At 52.0% G+C, this 17,536-nt stretch overlaps 2 protein-coding genes across 2 annotated transcripts; both read right to left on the bottom strand.

Annotated features, from left to right (window-relative positions):
- Window positions 1-249: 249 nt before the first annotated feature.
- On the bottom strand, window positions 250-11,775 carry PPA1 (inorganic pyrophosphatase 1). Its single transcript, XM_076339427.1, has 11 exons — window positions 11,679-11,775; window positions 11,429-11,493; window positions 8,575-8,628; window positions 8,004-8,123; window positions 5,955-6,041; window positions 5,520-5,646; window positions 4,889-5,016; window positions 3,284-3,369; window positions 2,988-3,057; window positions 1,667-1,706; window positions 250-584 (listed from the first exon to the last, which is right to left on the bottom strand). Exons 1-11 carry the CDS (start codon window positions 11,740-11,742, stop codon window positions 553-555), a joined length of 873 nt encoding a protein of 290 aa, XP_076195542.1. The 5' UTR covers window positions 11,743-11,775; the 3' UTR covers window positions 250-552.
- Window positions 11,776-12,231: 456 nt separating this feature from the next.
- NPFFR1 (neuropeptide FF receptor 1) lies at window positions 12,232-16,558 on the bottom strand. The gene is given in 7 exon segments (XM_076339426.1): window positions 12,232-12,382; window positions 12,385-13,159; window positions 13,509-13,608; window positions 14,435-14,731; window positions 16,340-16,466; window positions 16,468-16,531; window positions 16,533-16,558. Coding segments are annotated over 7 exon segments (1,419 nt in total). The 3' UTR covers window positions 12,232-12,352.
- Window positions 16,559-17,536: the final 978 nt, after the last annotated feature.

Here is a 17,536-nt window from a genome sequence, read left to right as displayed (position 1 = left end):
TTCGAGGCCGCCCCCCGGCGGCGCCGCCCCGCTCCGGAGGACCCGGGTTCGAGGCCGCCCCCCGGCCGGTCCGGTCGCCCCAAGTCAGAGTCCCCTCTTCGAGGGACCGGATAAATCCTCCCCTCATCCCCCCCCGAAACAACCCTGCACGCTAACAAGCCCCAGCACAGACCCATGTAAGGGCCGCTGTTCACCCCTCGGCTCTGGGGCTCCATTACTGGGAGGGAAAGGAGAAGGTTCCCCGCAGAGTTCAGTTTCAGTAGTTTTTATTTATAGCATCCATACGCGTACCAGGTGAGCGATCTTCTGTCGCGATTTACAAAGCACTTTATGACACGCACAAGCGGGGTGTTTTGATTTTATAAATTATGTCTTCTAGCCTCCACAAGACCTCATGCAGCAGACACGTCACTGCTAGATACGTAATTCTAATCGGCAAAGTTGCAGGCAAGGTCGTCTTGTTGACACTGAAGCTATTTTCCCGGTCTATTCCTGCGCGTGGCGACCCCTCGGTGGGAAGGGCACAGCTCTGTCACCACCCATCCTCAGGCCTTAGTTCTTCTGGTAGTAGAACCACTTGTCAACTGTACGGGGTGGGGGGGGGCGGGGGGGGAAGAGAGGGGGTTAGTCCTCTGTTAGCCACCCACTTATTAAGTAGTCATAGGGCACTGCATGCGTCACCTCCAGCGCAGGGCCTTCCTCCCGCTCCTGTCAACACCACCACCACGCACCCAACAGGTTCTTGTGTAGCCCTGTTTACGTGTGTTTGTTTCCCTGAAGAAGTCACCCTCACTCAGCCTACCCGTGACTCGGTTCAGGGGAGGACAGCAAGCCAGAGCCAGCTCAGCTTCCCTCTGGCTCAGCTGACTCAGGGAGGTAAAGTCATTTTACCTCCACTTCCCACACGGAAGATTTCTTTGCAGGTTTATTACCCATTAAGAGACTGGAAACGACAGCCTAGCTCCTCTTTCTGCCACACAGCTGTGCATTCTCAACGTTGCCATCAGCTCGCGCTTGCCCCTGCTACAGCAACGTCCAGACTTGGTGTGCGAAGTGCCCATCGCCACCTCGCGCAGAAGGAAAAGGCAATAGCTGAGCCGTTGTTCTCTCAGAGTCGTGTCCCGAGGCATCAAAAGGCTCGTTACCAGCTCGCAGCAGACACTCGTTCAGTGACAGATCTCTGATCAGCGGGTAAGCAGCAACTGAAGCACCGAACACATGACCGATTTCTGCCTCTGCTCTGCGCAGGTAGGGAGTATTTCCCTTCCTTGGCTCGCCTGCACTGAGGATACTGACGAAACCCCTGTTTCGGAGGAACTAAAACCGTTCTCCTGCTATCGCTGCACTTCAGCCCTCTGCAGTGCTGCTCTTTCAGGACCTGCTATAAATCTAATCTCTTCTGGAGCAAACTATGTCACCTCAGGTCTCCTACTTACCACTCACTCACCCGCCTCACGTACCCAAACAAGGAAGTAAGGCAACAACAGAAGCTATTCAGGAATTAAACAGCATTACTGACACAAGTTAGGTCCAACAAGGTCCTTCGCTTCTCCTAGCGCTAGAGCCATACCTAGCTACCAGTGAAGACCCTCATTTTCCTATTGATAATTCCTTTGAGGAAGCCTCCACTCTGCACTGGGACATCAGTGTGGGTTGTGAGACTTACCTTCGGGTGGGATTGGGTTGGCAGCTTTACACGGCGGTGCCTGAAATGAGACGTGTATTAGCAGATAGCAACTGCTGACAGATGTTGACCTTACGCCTGAAGCTCACTAGACGTCATTTAGAGCTGCGCAAGACTTCACTGAGCACAGTCTAAGATCTAAGCAGTGTAAATTGGGCTGTGGCAGCCAGTGCTGGTCAGCTGTGAGGGAATAAATGAGCTCACGTGCGGCGTGAGTCCTGTCGTTCCCCACAGCCTCCTCATTCCGTACATGTCCTACATGCCGGAGGCGCTCTGCTCTAAGCAGAGGCTGCAGTGCCATCTACTTCTCACCGCAAGCACTTACTGCTCCAGCGTCTATACAGTTGCGTGCAGCCTGCTTTTTTTAAACCTACAACGTGATGGTGGCATAGAAGTACAAAGGACTCTCAAAAAACTTCTCTGAAGAGCTTTCACCCGGTGTTTAGCAACCAAAGGCAGACAGGGCGTCTGGTGACACATCCTCCACGAGGGTTACACTTTCAAAAAACTTTTAAAGTAATTCGGATACCACCAGAGGATACAAGCCCTTTTAAAACCAAGAGGATGATAGAAGGCTACAGAGAAACTCTGGTTTCCAGTCACATTTCCATACACTGAGGCAACATTTGCATTTTGATTTTCCTATCCCATTCCTCTAACCCCTTTCAAGTTGCCAACAACAGTACTTGACAAGCCTAGGGAGAGGCAGTTAAGTCCTGAAACTGTAGGGGTACTACACTGGGAACTTCAAGCTTTTCACTGCAAAGGATGCAAGGTCCCTGGCTGCAAGGCTCTCAGAAATTAGACTTTCTCTTCTCACAGCGTGACCTGTGCTGCAAAGCTCTTGGAAGGCCAAATATTTAAACACGCTCTGAACAGCTGACAGCCAAGTTACGGTTCAGAAGCTTAGCCCTTCATGCAAACTCTGTTTTGGATTCCATCTCCCAGATGACTAAAGGCAAGGAGAAGCCTCTGGAGGAACGTCTGGCTTGCTCCACATCCATCCTATTTAACCAGAAACAGGTGCTGCATTCAGTCATGCAAAAAGATTCTGAGCATACAATGCGCTATTCACACAGCAAGGACAGTTTACGGTACCACACAAATCGTATCGTTTTGCTGGACACTGATGTTGGGGGAAGGACACTGATGTTGGGGGAAGGACACTGATGTTGGGGGAAGGACACTGATGTTGGGGGAAGGACACTGATGTTGGGGGAAGGACACTGATGTTGGGGGAAGGACACTGATGTTGGGGGAAGGACACTGATGTTGGGGGAAGGACACTCAGATTTGTACTCACTGCATCCACAGTAGCTTTTGCACACTCTTGACTACAGCAGAAAGGGCTGTCAGACACCGTCAGATTCATGCTAGAAGAGAAAGGTCGCTTGTGAAAACGTGAAAGCCAAGTCTCTCCCCCAAGAATATTAAATAATGGAATATTAAAAATCATTGTTATAGTTGCCAAGCTGAAGGGGAAGGCCTGCGGAGACAGCCAGCAGCTAACAGAAAGCACGGCACCACTCAGGAAAGGAAGTTTCAGGGTTATTTGTTTAGGGGAAAGGAAAGCGCACAATACCGCAAGTATTAACCTACCAGTTGATCTCCCCTCCGTCAGTTTTCTTCGCTATTAAAGCTTTCCAGTGTTCATGAGTGCTTTTGATGATGTTCACTGCAAAATCCTGAAGTTGAAGATGAGAACAAACATCATGTTATGTGTAAGCACTAGGCCATTTCCTCCAGACTATCGGTTACACGGAATGAGAGGCCAGTATTTATAGGCTGATTTTAGATAGTTTCCGACTCTGGAAGGGTCTCAGAGACCCCTTCCGTTACTGCGCCCCTCAGGAACAGCAGCAACCTCCCAGCGCACAACAGCTGAACAACGGGGATTTTATAAGACCAATTGTTTTACTTTCAAGATGAGAGGATACGCCAAGGTCACCTAGCGAGCTTAAAGCCAAAAGAAACTGAATGCAGACATTCTAGTCTCGGGCCAGTGCTGTATTATAAAAGCACCTCCACCCTGCTGCTCCTCCCAGTCAGTTTGTCTTCGGCAGCTAGTTGATCCTGACCTATCTATGAGCTTTCTTCCACTCCAGGCAAATCATTCAACTGCTGTGCAGATCAACAGGAAGGGACGTGCACCTAATCCAGCTTTGCAACTATTTAAAAGTGAATCTGCTTCCAAGCATATCACAGCTTTTTTCCTTAAAAAAAGTAGCAAATGCTCAAGCATTAACCTGTCAGCTGGAGAAAGAAGCACACACAATTCTTTGTTAGCATGAACAACAGCAATAAATATCCTGGTTTGATACCACACAGAGCCAAATAAAACACTGCAGGAACACGTGTGAGGTTCTTTGTCCCTACTTTCCGCCTTGGCCTTGATTCCAGTTTCACCCATCCTGAGGGGCAGTGAGATGTCCCAGCCCACCCAGCCTAGTGCCGTGCTACAGTTGAAGGGGACAAGTCCACTCCCACGTGACTTCCATTTTTCCCCCCTTACCCTTTCCTTCCCCTCCCACACCAGGCTTTGCAGGCCCTCCCCTTCTCTGCACCAACTCCATAGCTCTGGGAGTTGAGTCGCCTCACTAACCCACTCATGGCACACCAGGACTGGCAGGAGGGAGGGTGCAGAAGCAGGATTTCTCCCGTTCAGGAGCAGTAAGTTATTCAGAGAACAGGCAGAGGAATAACGCTGCCAAGGCAGAGCCTTACTCAAAGGGCGTGAGGGAACACTTTAACGCCTGAAGGCAGAAGCATTTTAACTCCTGAGCAGTCAACTTGCAACAGGCTGCAGTGGAAAAAAGCCAGTGAGCAAGGGAGGCAAAGGGTGATGTCAAGCACCCTTTGCTCCAGAGCAGGAGCAAATAAACCTGGTGTTTTCCATCCTGGCTCTGACATGGGGGTTCCCAGCCCTGAAGTGATCCCACGTGAATGTCATCTAAAAGAAAAACTGATAATATCCAACAGCAGCCGGGTGATAACCCTATGCTTTTTCTCGTAGTATTCCTGCAAGCACTGGGCTGGAAACAAGCAGAATGGTAGGCTGGAAAAACAGCAGGAAGAATGAAGTCAGCAGCCCCGTAGAAACCCATTCTCTCAGCAACTACTCATTTGTGTCCCCATGCACCTTGAGCTCAGGTTTTGGACAGCATGCCTTTGCATGCTCACAGCAATGGAGAAAGGCGGTCCTACCTTGTCTTTAAATTCGCCATTGAAAGCAAACTGGTTTTCTGGCTTTCCATCAGGTACTTTGTATCTTCTGAACCAGTCCACTGTAGCTTCTAAGTATCCAGGTTTCATCCTTCTGACATCATTGATATCTAGCCATGGAGAAAAGGTTTGTTAGCCAGATCTAGTAACAGAAGTTACTTGGCTACTACCCCACTCTTCTGAACCGCCCCTCCTCAAGTAGCCTTAGCAACATTTCAGACAGGTTACAGTAAAGACGCAGAGTAGACATCTGCACAGGAAAGTTAGTGTTTCATCTTCACAGTATATCCTGATTGCCCCCTGGAGCATGGACATGTTTAAGCAGCTTTGACTTACTGGACAACCCCTTTCCTTCCACTCAGAGGACAGGCTGTGCAGCCACCCTCTTCTTCAAGGTGCCAGGCTGTGCAGAGGACTGACAATTTGGGATAAACAGCAGTAAAATGTTTTGCTATAGGATCGATAACATCCTATTCTGCTGTCCTTCCAGTATCACATCTGATGAATACTGTGGCATAGAAGGAGCAAGCCCATGTCCTGACTTGAAAGCTTCCTGCAGGCTCTCAATGGAGAAAGGGAAGTACTAAACCTGCTCCTCCTTCCTGTTACTTACCATTATAGTTGCCTGCTTCAGGGTCTTCAACGTTGATAGCAATTATCTTCCAGTCTGTCTCTCCCTCATCAATCAGTGCCAGCATGCCCAGCACCTTCACTTTGATGACTTCCCCTCGAGAGCAGACCTGCAAGGACAAAGACCTTGTTGTCTGTACTGATGCATCCAAGGAATGCACAACAGGAGACTGTACAAGCTGTGAGAGTTCAGCAAGCAGTCGGGTACCGCGAAATTAGCTATCGCTTATCAGCGATTCATAAGCCTTGGCTCACAAGGCTTGCACTGTAAGATCTCGTCAACAGTCTCCAGAGGCAGTAGAAGGAAACAGCACATTCTTAAGGTAGAGGAGGTAGGAACTGAATAATGTCTCCGGATAATTGACTTCAGAGACATTAATTATGTTTCAAAAGACAGTTACCCTTTAGAATGCATTACCTTGCTTCCAATTTCACACACATCAATTGGATCGTTATCTCCACAGCAGCCAGTATTTCCATCTTTGTGACCTGGGTCTTCCCAAGTCTGCAAAAAAACCCCCACACATGAATAAGAACTCTCAGGTTTCAAGAGGAAACAAAAAGCAGCTTTATTTCAGGCATGCAGTTGCCTTGAAGATACAGATGATGGCCCACTTCACACTTGCTTTCAGGTCTAGTGGTTGGCTACTATTTCACTTGCGCCTGCAAATGCAGTTTGAATCCAAGTTAAAAGGTCTTATCTTGCCAAGGGTAAGCTGCTCCCTCCCACTCACAAACCTTTTTTCAACCACTTTCCGGACTTCCTCCTCCATTCCACAGCTGCATAAAGGTGAAGTTCATATCTATAAACAACACTCATTGATTTGGCTGCCCGCCTGTTCCTCTCCCTATTCATTTCTTAACAGAAGTTTCCTGAACTCCAGATAGCAGTCCAACAGAGATGGAAGACAGACAAGGTGTATTGTTTCCTTTTAATTAAACAATTAAAGACACGTTGTTAGACTAGAGCAGTGACAAGAATGCGGAGTCCCATACCCTGTGCTACCCAGCATCCTAGCATGTCTCACCTAAAGCGGTGAGTGTAAGTTGAAAAACAGGACTCCAGAAGGCATTTGAGCTATGCCTCCAAAAATAACAGCTGCTTAAAACACGCTTATGATCAGGAGCAAAAGGACACCGTGCCCACTTGCATCATAAGGAGCATCTACCCCTAAGGTTGTTGAGATACAAAAAGAAGGAATGCTCTTCCCAAATCTCTGCATGCCAGGACACGACTAGTATAGTCAAGACCTCGTGATGCATCCAGGGCATTCAGGAAGATGTACTGAAACCTGGGTGGTACCGAGGGACTCTTCACAATCACTATCGTACTTCTCTACAAGGAAGCGTTAAGTTTGGTCCCTCGCCCTTGATGCATAAACATCTTTGATCCACTAACACACAACTGAGCAAAGGCTTCAAAAGCCGTAACTCTGTACAAAGAAACTGGCTCCAGAATCCATCCGAGTAGAAAACAATTCAACTTCAAAACACCGTCTTAAGCCACTTGGACTATCAAGACTAGAATTACAAAATTCAGAGCGTTTCCCTCTGAACTGTCACTGACAATTTATTTCTCTAAAGGAAACTCAAACCTTAAGAGAACATCAGAGGCAAACAGCCTTGCTCAAAGTTCCTCTTTATGTAGCAGTCACCAGCCAGTCAAGAGCATGTGTCCAGCTGTCACCATCTGTCGGTCCCCCCTTGCCAGCTGTTTCAGAGAAAGCGTGTCTGTGCAGCTGCGGACATCTGCCTCACGCAGTCTCTGGACTTCTGAGTGTCTGCCACTCAGTTCCAACACTGAGAACAGGGCATCCACTACCATCCAACAGGTCAATACTTAATCTAGGTGTGTGTTTTAGACCCTATTAAGAGGGGCAGAAATGGGAAAGATACAGTCTTCAGATCTATTCAGATTTTCATTGTCCACATCCAAAGTCTAAATCAATCAGCTAATTCACTGCAAGAAGAATCTTCTGTAAAGATTCAACCTAAGGGCCGTACACCAAGATCCTGTACCATTAGCTTAAAACTTTAGCTCTTTATGCTTCACCAGGCAGGAACTGAGGGCATTGCATTGCCAGATGCCCAGTTCCTTGTGTAGCGACAGCTTCCCTCATCCAAAGACAAGGACCTGCCAGCTACTGTCCAACCAAACTGCTGAGTGGCCAAGGAGAGGAGCAACGCAGCAGGTACCTCACTAGCAGCAGCTGCTCATCCTCAAATAGATTGTTTACAGCATTAGCTACAAGCCTACCTCTTGAGATTTCTACTTAAAAGTACCCCTGCTTTCTCGACAGGTTCTCTTCATTAGCAAGATTATATATGCAGCTGCAGATGCTGTGTTCCAGATCAGACTCTCAGCTAACCTTTTGCTCATTAATACAGTGGTAGTCAGAGACACACACAGAGGCATCCTCCCTCCTCCCCACCAGAAAGGATGAGCCACTGAGACAAGTTACAGTACCTGTGGGATAGCACCGTAATTCCAGATATAACCCTTATGGGGAAACACGTTAGCTACGTAGCGCAGTTTTCCTTTCTTAACATCTTGCTTAATTGGGTTTAAGGGATCCTTTGTTGCAATCTGAAAGAAGAGTTATATAAATCTCTTTACTTTGCTCTCTTAAGAAAAAACAAGCTATTTTTTTTAAAATGAAGCTGGCTACTAACTGACAAGCCAAGAGACCAGGAGCTGACCCTGAAGCCAACAGCAGATATTGGACAACTCCATTTCCTGTTGCATTGCCATCTCCTGGGATATAGTTTTCAGCAGACTTACAAATGTCAGAACCACATGGGGTTGAGAGCCATAAGATGCTGCTTTAATCAGAAGCCACAGAAGAATACTAAGTTATTCCAACTTCTGCAAGTCTCAGCCTCCTTACTAGACCTCTAGCATTAAGCAAGTATTTACATGAGAAGATAGAAACCACTCTGATTCAGGAGGTGGAACTGAGAAGGAGAGAATCAGCAAAGCCAAAGATTAATAGACTAGTCAGCTCAAGCACTTGAGCTGGGAACTGTAATATAGTTACCTCCATTTTAGCATTTGTCCATCGAGGTACTTCCACAACCATGTTGAACACATTCTGAAGAAAGCAAAATATCAGTGAATGGGAAGGAATCTCAAGACCACACTTTACACTAGGGAACACAAAGCATGAAAACCAGCCAATTAGCATAACTTTTTTCTGTTTTTTTCCAGTGCCAGTTTTGATACAGTTGATAGAAGTCCTGTAGTCCCGTCAGTCACATGTCATCACTCAAAGTTTCATCCCATAAAAGATACCAGCAAAAGCCAGACTGAGGTTACCCATGCATGCTCCATCAGTTGCCACCTATGAATATCTCCATCATGTTCCTAGGTTATGGAACAGCAGGTTTAAATGAATCGAAGACAGCTGCATACAAACTGTCCTACGCAGAACAAAATGAGGTTTTAGGCATATTTATTAAATACAAAGCACTTAATGCTACAGCAAGAGCCACCCTGGCAATTTGGAAGAGACAAGGCTTACAGGAGTAAGCCATCTGTTTAGTAATGTGGGTACCTACGTACTATCCTGAATGACCGAGAACATGATTCCCAAATATTCTAGTCTGTCCTGAAGTAGGGAGAGATGCCCGAGCTTCCCCCCTCCAAGCCAATAAACCTTGTTAGCAGTACAGTGCAAGGATAAAGATGTGGGGGAGAAACATAGAACCACATCTTGCAGTATCTAGTTTACAGGTGATGCTTGAAAACATCTCCTGTTGACTCCAGCTGGGCTGAGAGGACTCCTGAGAGTTCAATGTCAGTCTCCTATTCAAGAAAACAAGCTTTTCCACGCTTGAACCTTAACATTTGCTGTTTGAAGAGATTATGGCTTTTAACAAAAAGCCAAACCTCGTTCCCTAGCATTGACAAGGTTTCTAATCCCCATGCTAAGCAGTATTAGGTTGCAAAATCCCTTGCACCTGTATTGCACCATAATTAGATTGATATTGTGCAATGAGTGCTGTTATATCATTGACTTTGCCCACACCCTTCCCTAACAGAAGTTTATTACATCTCCTTAATTGCAGGGGCTCACTGCTCATTTGCAATTTAAAAGTAAAAGCTATATACTATTTTGATTTATAAGTAACTCGAGGAAAGGAATGAGGCAATCAGAACCAGGTAGGCAGGGTGCTTACGGCTTTGCAGGCAAGGAAAGATGACTTGGGGTTGCATCTTTGTTCGGTTCGCAGTTTCCCCACAGTCCAACTGACAGATCTGCCATGGTCTAAGACACCCAGTGAGTAGCCCAAGGTCACTCCTTTGTAATGCCAAGACATGCAGGTACAGATAAGGTCAGCACATCCCAGCCCTAGACTGAAAAAACCACCCTGCAATCCTCTCAGTGTCTTAGAAGTCTAAGGATAAAGATCAAGGAGCCCAGACAGAGTAAGACAACCTTCTGCTCCAAGCTGGGCTTCCTACCATAGCTGGTAATGAACCTGCTAAGTAACAAGTAAAATCTCTGTGGAGAGGCACTCCAGCAAAAAGAGGTCTAATGTGATCAGCACTGTTGTGTAACTTTGGGGACTGCAACCTTCAGTGATACTTGCTTCTCTTAACGACTTGGCACGGAGAAGCTGGCAAGCAGCACTAAGCGCCTGAAGGCACACCAGTAGTCCAGTTTTGCTTGTTAATCATTACCAGTCTGCGGAAACCCTCCTCACCCCTATACTCACTCCTCTGCTCTTTCCTCCCCTGTTCTGTGAGCGTCTGCAAAGCGTAGTATTATCTGGATTTTCCTTGTCCGAGTTACCTTTCAGACACCTGCTTTTGAAAACTGCTTTCCCAGTTGGCCACAGAAACTGCTTCGCCACTGTCCTTGATTATTACAATGTCTTTTCCCTTCTGAGCAGACAAAAGCCGCCTCAGACTTCCCAGAGCATATTCTGACAACACCTGCACTTCACAGCTCAATCAGTTACTTTTTAGAGGTTCATCTCTCAATTCTGCATACTCTTTTCCTTTCCCATAACCACTCTCTACCTCCAAATTACACGAACATTAGAACAGTTCATCCACTATGTTTCTCAAGCTGCACAGCTTTTTAGTACACGTTAAAAGAAGAAACGAGCTACAAAGGCAAGGAACACGGAGAGCCCGAGCCACCACTGAAAAAGCATTTAGTGAAAACCGAAGCACAGCCGTTTTGGTTTCCTAGAGCATTTTAGACAGTGATTTAGAACAGCCTAATTTGACTAACCGCTGGCTGCCAGAAGGATGTAAAAGCCCTGCATCACTGCATGCAGCAGGCTCCCCAGCTGCACTTTTGGTGAGGCAAGAGGTCCCCAGGAGCTGCTACATCAAGAATTTAATGTCCTCACATTCTGTTCAGTGGCTGATTATACTACAGGCATAACGTGGCCTTACTGCAGTCAAAACCCAAGCCTGAAATATCATGCAGCAAGAGCGTATACCTCCACAGGAGTGGATGCAGATACTCAGCTAAACAGAAGACTGCTTCTTTTAAGCCAAAATGCTTTCATGTTATCTCATGGGCAAGTTCAAGACAACCACTCGTATCTCAGACACCAATACGAGAATGAGATCATCCATTCTCCTCTCCTGCGTCACTCTACCCGAGGCTGACTGCGAGAAAAGGGCACCCATTCTTTGCAAGATCTGGTGATGCTTCCATTAGGGTGCTCCTGCCGAGAAGCAGCGTAAGGAACTGGGCGCCTCCCTCGGGTATTTCAGGCCTGCAGGACCGCACTCCCTGAGGACCACTGACAAAATACTCACCCCCGGGGCCCAGAGCTCCGGCGGTTGCTCTTGCCACCGGCCCCAAGCCAACGAGGCCACACCAGCCACCCGGCCCGGTGCTCCTTGCTCCGGCCCCTCTCCCCTCTTACCTTGCCGGCATCCGCGTAGATGGGAATATCGTGGAAAGGGGAGATGTAGCGTCCGGCGGCGTCCTCTGCAAGGCAAGGGGGGCGAGTCAGGCCCGGCCTGAGGGGACGCCTCGGGGGGGGGGGGGGGGGGGCGCACCTCAGGCCCCGGGGGCTCCTCCAGCGCCTCCAGAGGAGCTCGGTCCCCCAACCCCCGGGCCGGGAGGATGAGGGGAAGGAGGAGGAGGAGGAGGAGGAGGAGGAAGGCACTCACTGAAGAAGAGCCGGTACTCCAGGCTGTGAGGCGCGGCACGCTCCTCCACGCTGTAGCCGGCCATCGTACCGCGCGCAGCCCGCCGGCTGCCGCACTGCGCAGGCGCGACGCGCCACGCCACGCCCCCCACCCCTCCCCTCCCCACCCCTCCCCCCCCCCGCCGCCGCCGCCGCCGCCGCCGGTCTGGGCATTGCGCAGGCGCCAAGCTCACTCCTGCCCCGCCACGCGGCCGCGCGCCCCCCCGCCACGCCACGCCACGCCCCCGCGGGGGCGTGGCGTGGCGTGGCGGGGGGGCGCGCGGCCGCGTGGCGGGGGAGGGCAGCGCGGCAGGGAGCTGGGTGCCCCGGCCCGGCGTGGCGTGGCCCGGCCCAGCACGGGACGGGACAGGCCGTTCGCACACGTTCTCCCCCACCGCTCCCCGTGCTCCCCAGCCCCGGCCGGCTAAAGGGCCCATGGTGCCGGGGGGGGGGGGGGGGGACGGGGACTCGGCTGGTGGCCCCCATTCTGCCCCTCGTCCGGGACGGCGCCGCTGGGGGAAGCGGAGGAGCCAAGGCAGGGACATGGCGTCAGCAGGACGCGCCTTTATTTCGGTGACTCACTGCCCAGGGTGTGGCGAATCCCCGTGCCCCACCCCGCAAGCCCTTGGTCCAGAGGTGCCCGGTGGCCGTGGCTGCTCAGCTGTCCCACGGGGGGACGCCAGCGTGGTGCGGTGTGGCGCCAACGGCCCCGACTCGGAGGCGGGTGGTGAGTCGCTGGCCCGTGCCTGGACGAAGACGCGGTTGCGGGCGCCAAAGAGGATCCCGCAGCCGTGGCTCCTGGGGGTGTAGGGCCCACGATGGCGGTGACGGTGGGGTGAGCAGAAGGGGGCCCTGAAGGCCTCCTGGAAGCCCCGTCGGAAGTTCTCGTTGAAGTAGCCGTAGATGATGGGGTTGGCGCTGCTGTTAAAGAAGGCCAACCAGTGGGCGAAGGGGAAGACGTAGACGGTGACCAGGCGGAGCTGGCCCTCGCTCAGCCGCCCGTAGTCCGTAAGCAGCATCAGTGTCCAGAGGGGCAGCCAGGAGAGGGTGAAGAAGAGGGCGACGATGATAAGCATGTTGATGACCTTGGCCTTCCTCCGGGAGACCCTCCTCCTCTCCGGCTCCTCTTGGCTGTGGGCAGGCGCCGTCGACTTGAAGAGCTTGAAGGCGATGCGGGCATACATGATGACGATGAGGGTGAGGGGAGCCACATAGATGTGGGAGAAGAGGATGGTGGTGTAGATCCTCCTCATCCCCGTCTCGGGCCAGGCCTCCCAACAGGAGTAGAGGGGGTAGGAGTTGTTGTAGGTGTCCACCATGAAGTGGTGCTCCTCCCTGGTGACGGTCAGGGTGATGGCAGCGGGGCACATGATGATTAGGGCCAGCACCCAGATGATGGCGATGGTCACCAGGGCTTTCCTCAGCGTCAGCTTCTGCCGGAAGGGGTGGACGATGCAGCGAAACCTGTGGGAGGGCAGACGGTGGTGGCTTTGGGGACCTGGTGGGACGTCCCTGGGGAAGGAGGGTGGCCAGGACCCAGGGGTGGGAAGGGAGGGTAAGGTGGGTTGCTCTTTACATATGGCTTTTGGTGGCAGAGACAGGTTGGGATCTCTCCAGCTTTGGTGTTTTCAGCCCAAGGTGGGGAAGGACACCTTGCTGGGATGCCCCATGGACAGCTTTGTGGTCCTCCTGGAGAGCTGGGACATGCTCCTGATGTCTCCAGGAGCTTTCCCATGATGGAAACCACACGGGACACCCGAACACGCTGGGGGTGGCTTGGTCCCCATGTCCCCACGTCCCCACACCAACATACCTCTCCACAGCGATTGCCACCAGCGTGAAAACTGAGGCGGAGACGGACATGCCCTGCACCAGGCCGCTCATTTTGCACATGGCGTTGTCAAAGGGCCAACCTGCGAGGGGACACTGTGGAGGTTGTAGGTGCCTTTGGCTCAGCCGGGTCCATTGGCAGCTCCCTCTAGATGTCCCCATCCACCATGTCATTGCTGGGGGATGCTAAATCCTGCTCCTAAGCGGGGGGCTGCATTTTTGGCTCATACAGAGATGGCCTTTAGCAGTACAGATGCTTGGAGAAAAACCCCAAAATTGGTAAAAACGACATGTATTACACTTCTTAGAAACTCAAAGAGCATGGTGGTTGTCATTTCTCCTACCCTTATGGGGACTGACCTTGGGATCCTCAGTCAGAAGGGCTTTCATCTTGTTTCTTGACCCCTGCTAAGGTGTTGGCAATAAATAAATTGCACTCCGTAATAAATAAACACAGACTCTGCCCCGTGCCCCAGCTACCGCTTTGGCTAAACTCCGCCAACCATGCCAATGCTGCGCTTTATCTTTGGAACGTCAATGGGCAGAGCTGAGCCAGCGCGGGGAGAAGATTGATGCCAGAAGAAGAGGGGTTTTTTTCAGTGCTGCTTGATGGAGGACAGCTGAACTTTAAATAAATATGTAAATGCACTGTTAAGGTCATACTTATTTTGCCAAAAAATGTCCAAAACCTGGGGAAAAAAAAAAAGGACTCTTCCCCCTAAAATAATAGGTCTAAATGAAATGATACCTTTCATCAGATGTGGTTGAGTGGCCACCACCTGCCCTCCTCATCCTCAGCAAAGAAAAGCACCCGCAGGCAGGAGATTTGGGGGTGGCCTCATGTGTGAGGGGCAGAAGGTGGATGATGTTCCACACCAATTTCTCTTCCCCCCCCGCTGCCCTGCTCACCCGTGATGAGGTTGTCCACCAAGGTAGTGGGCATGCAGAAGATGCCCACCAGCAGGTCGCTGATGGCCAGGTTGAGGATGAACATGTTGGTGACCGTCCGCATCTGGCGGTTCTTCACCACGATAAAGCACACCAGGATGTTGCCAATCATGCACATGAGGAAGATGAAGGTGTAGGCCAGGATGAACATGGCGGCCACGGGGGAGGAGTGCTGGTAGTATGCCGAGAAGGTGTAGTTCTCCCTCAGGAGGTGGCTCTCGCTTGCGGTGGAGTTGGGCCAGCTGCCGTTGGAAGGGCCTGAGGAAGGGAAGGCAGGAAAATGAAGCTGGAAGAGGATAAAGCGATTATTCCCTTCATTTCTTAATGCCCTCGGAGATGGGTTTTCATATTTATAGCAGTGCCCAGCCTGGCTGTGATGTGTCCTGCTGGGATCATCTCAGTGCCCCAACGAGTCTCCTCCTTGTTGGGTTACACGGCCCAAGGTACCGCAGCACCTCAGCTGAATTATTATTTTATATCGTTATTTTGATGAGGAATGAAAGCAGCCCAGAAGACATCCTGTTCTCATGGGATTTTTTTAGGGATGATGCAAGGAAGAGAAATCCATGTCGTGACACCTCAATGCTCCGGCTGTGCGGGCGCTGTGTCCGTGCGGTCCCCGGCACGGCCGGCCTGGGAGCATCCCTGCTCCCGGGTGTCTGCTGCTGCTTCTCCTTGCACTTCTGAGGTTTGCAATTTGAGATCCCTTAAAATCTTCTCCCCGGCAAAGCCGCAGTACCTGAGGCAGGTGGGCTGGGATAGAGGAGACCCTGCTCTCCCCTTACATATAAAGCAAAAATTATACATAATTATGATCATTATCTGGGACTGTAAGAGCTTCTGACGGAGGGGGGGGTGGCACTTTGTCACTACAGATTTAACAGGGGGAGCGGGTCTGTGCAGCACCCACCCTCAGGTTTCCCCAGCTTTACGCAGGCAGGGATGCAGGAGGATGCCGGGTGCGGGCAGGAGCTGCCTGCAGCAGTGACAGGACTTACTCCGGGCAAACCCAGGCTGCAATTTTAAGGCAGAAAAAGGCATATTTTTGCTTTAAGGCTCAGCCTAACCACCTGCAGGTCAGTCCCGCTCTGCGAAACCACTGCAAAGCTGCTGCATGGTGGGCGGCTGTATCATCCTCCCATCCCTGTGCTGGTGCTCAGCTCGCCAGCCAAGATGCCTTTCCCAGCAGCTGGGACCACCGGTTTCCCCGAGGCTCCGGCACGCAGGGAGGCCCTGCCTGGCCTCAATACACCTGCCCTGGGCACAGAATTCAGCCAACACGTTTCCAGTGGGGCTTCAGAGAGGTGCCGGGGGGGGGCGGAGGGGGGGGCGGGGGGGGGGGGGCGTTGCAGGCACAGGAGGAGCCACCACTGGGAGAGGCGAGGAAGCAGGCAGGGCTGCTGGGGCATGATGCTCCGGCTGGTTGGCATCAGGTGCACCTGCACAAACCAGCTTCATTAGCAGAAGCGATAGCAAAGACTGTAATGAGATTGCCTGAAACCTGTGATATTAAGCCCGAAACTTTGCTGGACTTTATCTCTTTGGGCTGCAATGTCTTGCAGCATTAGCGGGCAGTGGGTGTCCTATGGATGAGGAATCACAGGAGGTTTCAAAAGCGAGGTGGAAGACAAGGAAAGGAAAATAAGGGGCTGCCAAGCGCCCGGGTCAGTGCCGGATGGATGGAGGCATCCTCCGTTCATCTCGGAGGAGGTGACAAGGGGCTGGGGAGGTGATGGGCCACTCACCTCCCTGCCTGGCCGCGGGAAAGCGCCACAGGGAAAGGCTGGGCTGATGGAATAGGGGTCTGGGGGGGGCTGGACACCTTTTGGGGGGATAAAATAAAATAAATCAGGTCTCGGTACTCACCTCCGCCGGCCCGGCCCGGCTCCGGGGGCTGCATCGCTGGCATGCGGGCAGAGGGGGGGTCTGCCGCCGGGGGAGGGGAGGGGAGCTTGTCCCCGTCCTTCCCCCGGTCCCCCCGCCCGGGGCCGAGTCCCGGTGCCGGTACCGCTTTGCCGCCGCGCCGGTTGCGGCTGCTCGCCGGCTGCAGCGGAGGGGGGGGGCCGGCGGGGGACAGCCTCCCATCGCTATGGATACCGGGGTACCCGCACGCACTCCCCACGCCTGAGGCAGCGCGGGGAGGTGGGGGGGTGGCGCGGCAGTCCACGGGAGGCAAGGAGAGCACCGGAGCAGGTTTGTTCCCTGGGGAGTGTGGGGTCCCCCTCACCGCCCCTGAGGTCCCCATGCTGATGCTGCCACTTGGTGCCTCTCTCTCCTCCAGCTGATGACCGGTGTTCCCAGCAGCGCTCCTGCCTGTCCCAGAGGGGGGAAACATGCTGGGACCCCCAACATGAGTGGTGAGGACCCTCATCCTCCACCCCGTGTAAATCACCCACGCAGTGGGGAAGAGCAGCACGGTCCTTAGGGATGCTGGTCCTGGCCCAAATGTCCTCCGCCCGACTCCAGCTCCTCCATCATTGCCAACATCAACAAACCCCCTTTTACCACAGTCTTTTACCAAAGTTTGGCTTAGGCAAGTCTGCAAGTCAACTATTTCCAGGATTAACCATTCCTGGCTGCCCCCAGCCATCCCCCAGCACTGGGAAGCTTAAAAACAGGAAGGAGCAAACACAGGAGATGTTTAAACAAGGCATTTTGAGATAACGGCTGCGATTTCTCCCAGGAGTTTTTTTGCAGGCAGCCAGCTGCCAAGGGACACCAGCGTGCCTAGTAGTGGCCTCCCTGCCACCTAGGAGCCACCATCCCTGGGCTGTATCCTGCACCCCACAGACCATTTCTTCCTTGGAAAGAAAGTGGCATGACCTGAAGACCCACACCACCCAGGAGGTGCATGCACGCTTCTGGAGACAGCCATGGGGTGAGCAGTGTGTGGGGACCTGCTGGCACTGGGTCGCTTTGATTTCCACGGTGAAAAACCATGGGGAAAAAAATTTCCCTTGGAAAATCCAGAGAAATACTGCTCAGGTCTGGGCAGAATCCAGCTGGAGGCATCAGCCCAAGCTGCAGCAAGCACCTGCAGGGATGTGCAAAGGGGCTTCTTTA

This window comes from Aptenodytes patagonicus, chromosome 5 (genome assembly GCF_965638725.1).
Source record: "Aptenodytes patagonicus chromosome 5, bAptPat1.pri.cur, whole genome shotgun sequence".
Lineage (NCBI taxonomy): Eukaryota > Metazoa > Chordata > Aves > Sphenisciformes > Spheniscidae > Aptenodytes > Aptenodytes patagonicus.
This window is presented reverse-complemented; position numbering and strand designations above follow the sequence as displayed.

What these genes read in the sequence shown, in the direction of transcription:
- PPA1 (XM_076339427.1), bottom strand. Translation starts at nt 11,742, where the DNA reads ATGGCCGGCTACAGCGTGGAGGAGCGTGCCGCGCCTCACAGCCTGGAG. An exon ending in GGACAAATGCTAAAATGGAG is followed by an intron (nt 8,124 to 8,574) that starts GTAACTATATTA and finishes CTCTTCTTTCAG; the next exon opens with ATTGCAACAAAGGATCCCTT. An exon ending in CAACCCAATCCCACCCGAAG is followed by an intron (nt 585 to 1,666) that starts GTAAGTCTCACA and finishes CACCCCGTACAG; the next exon opens with TTGACAAGTGGTTCTACTAC.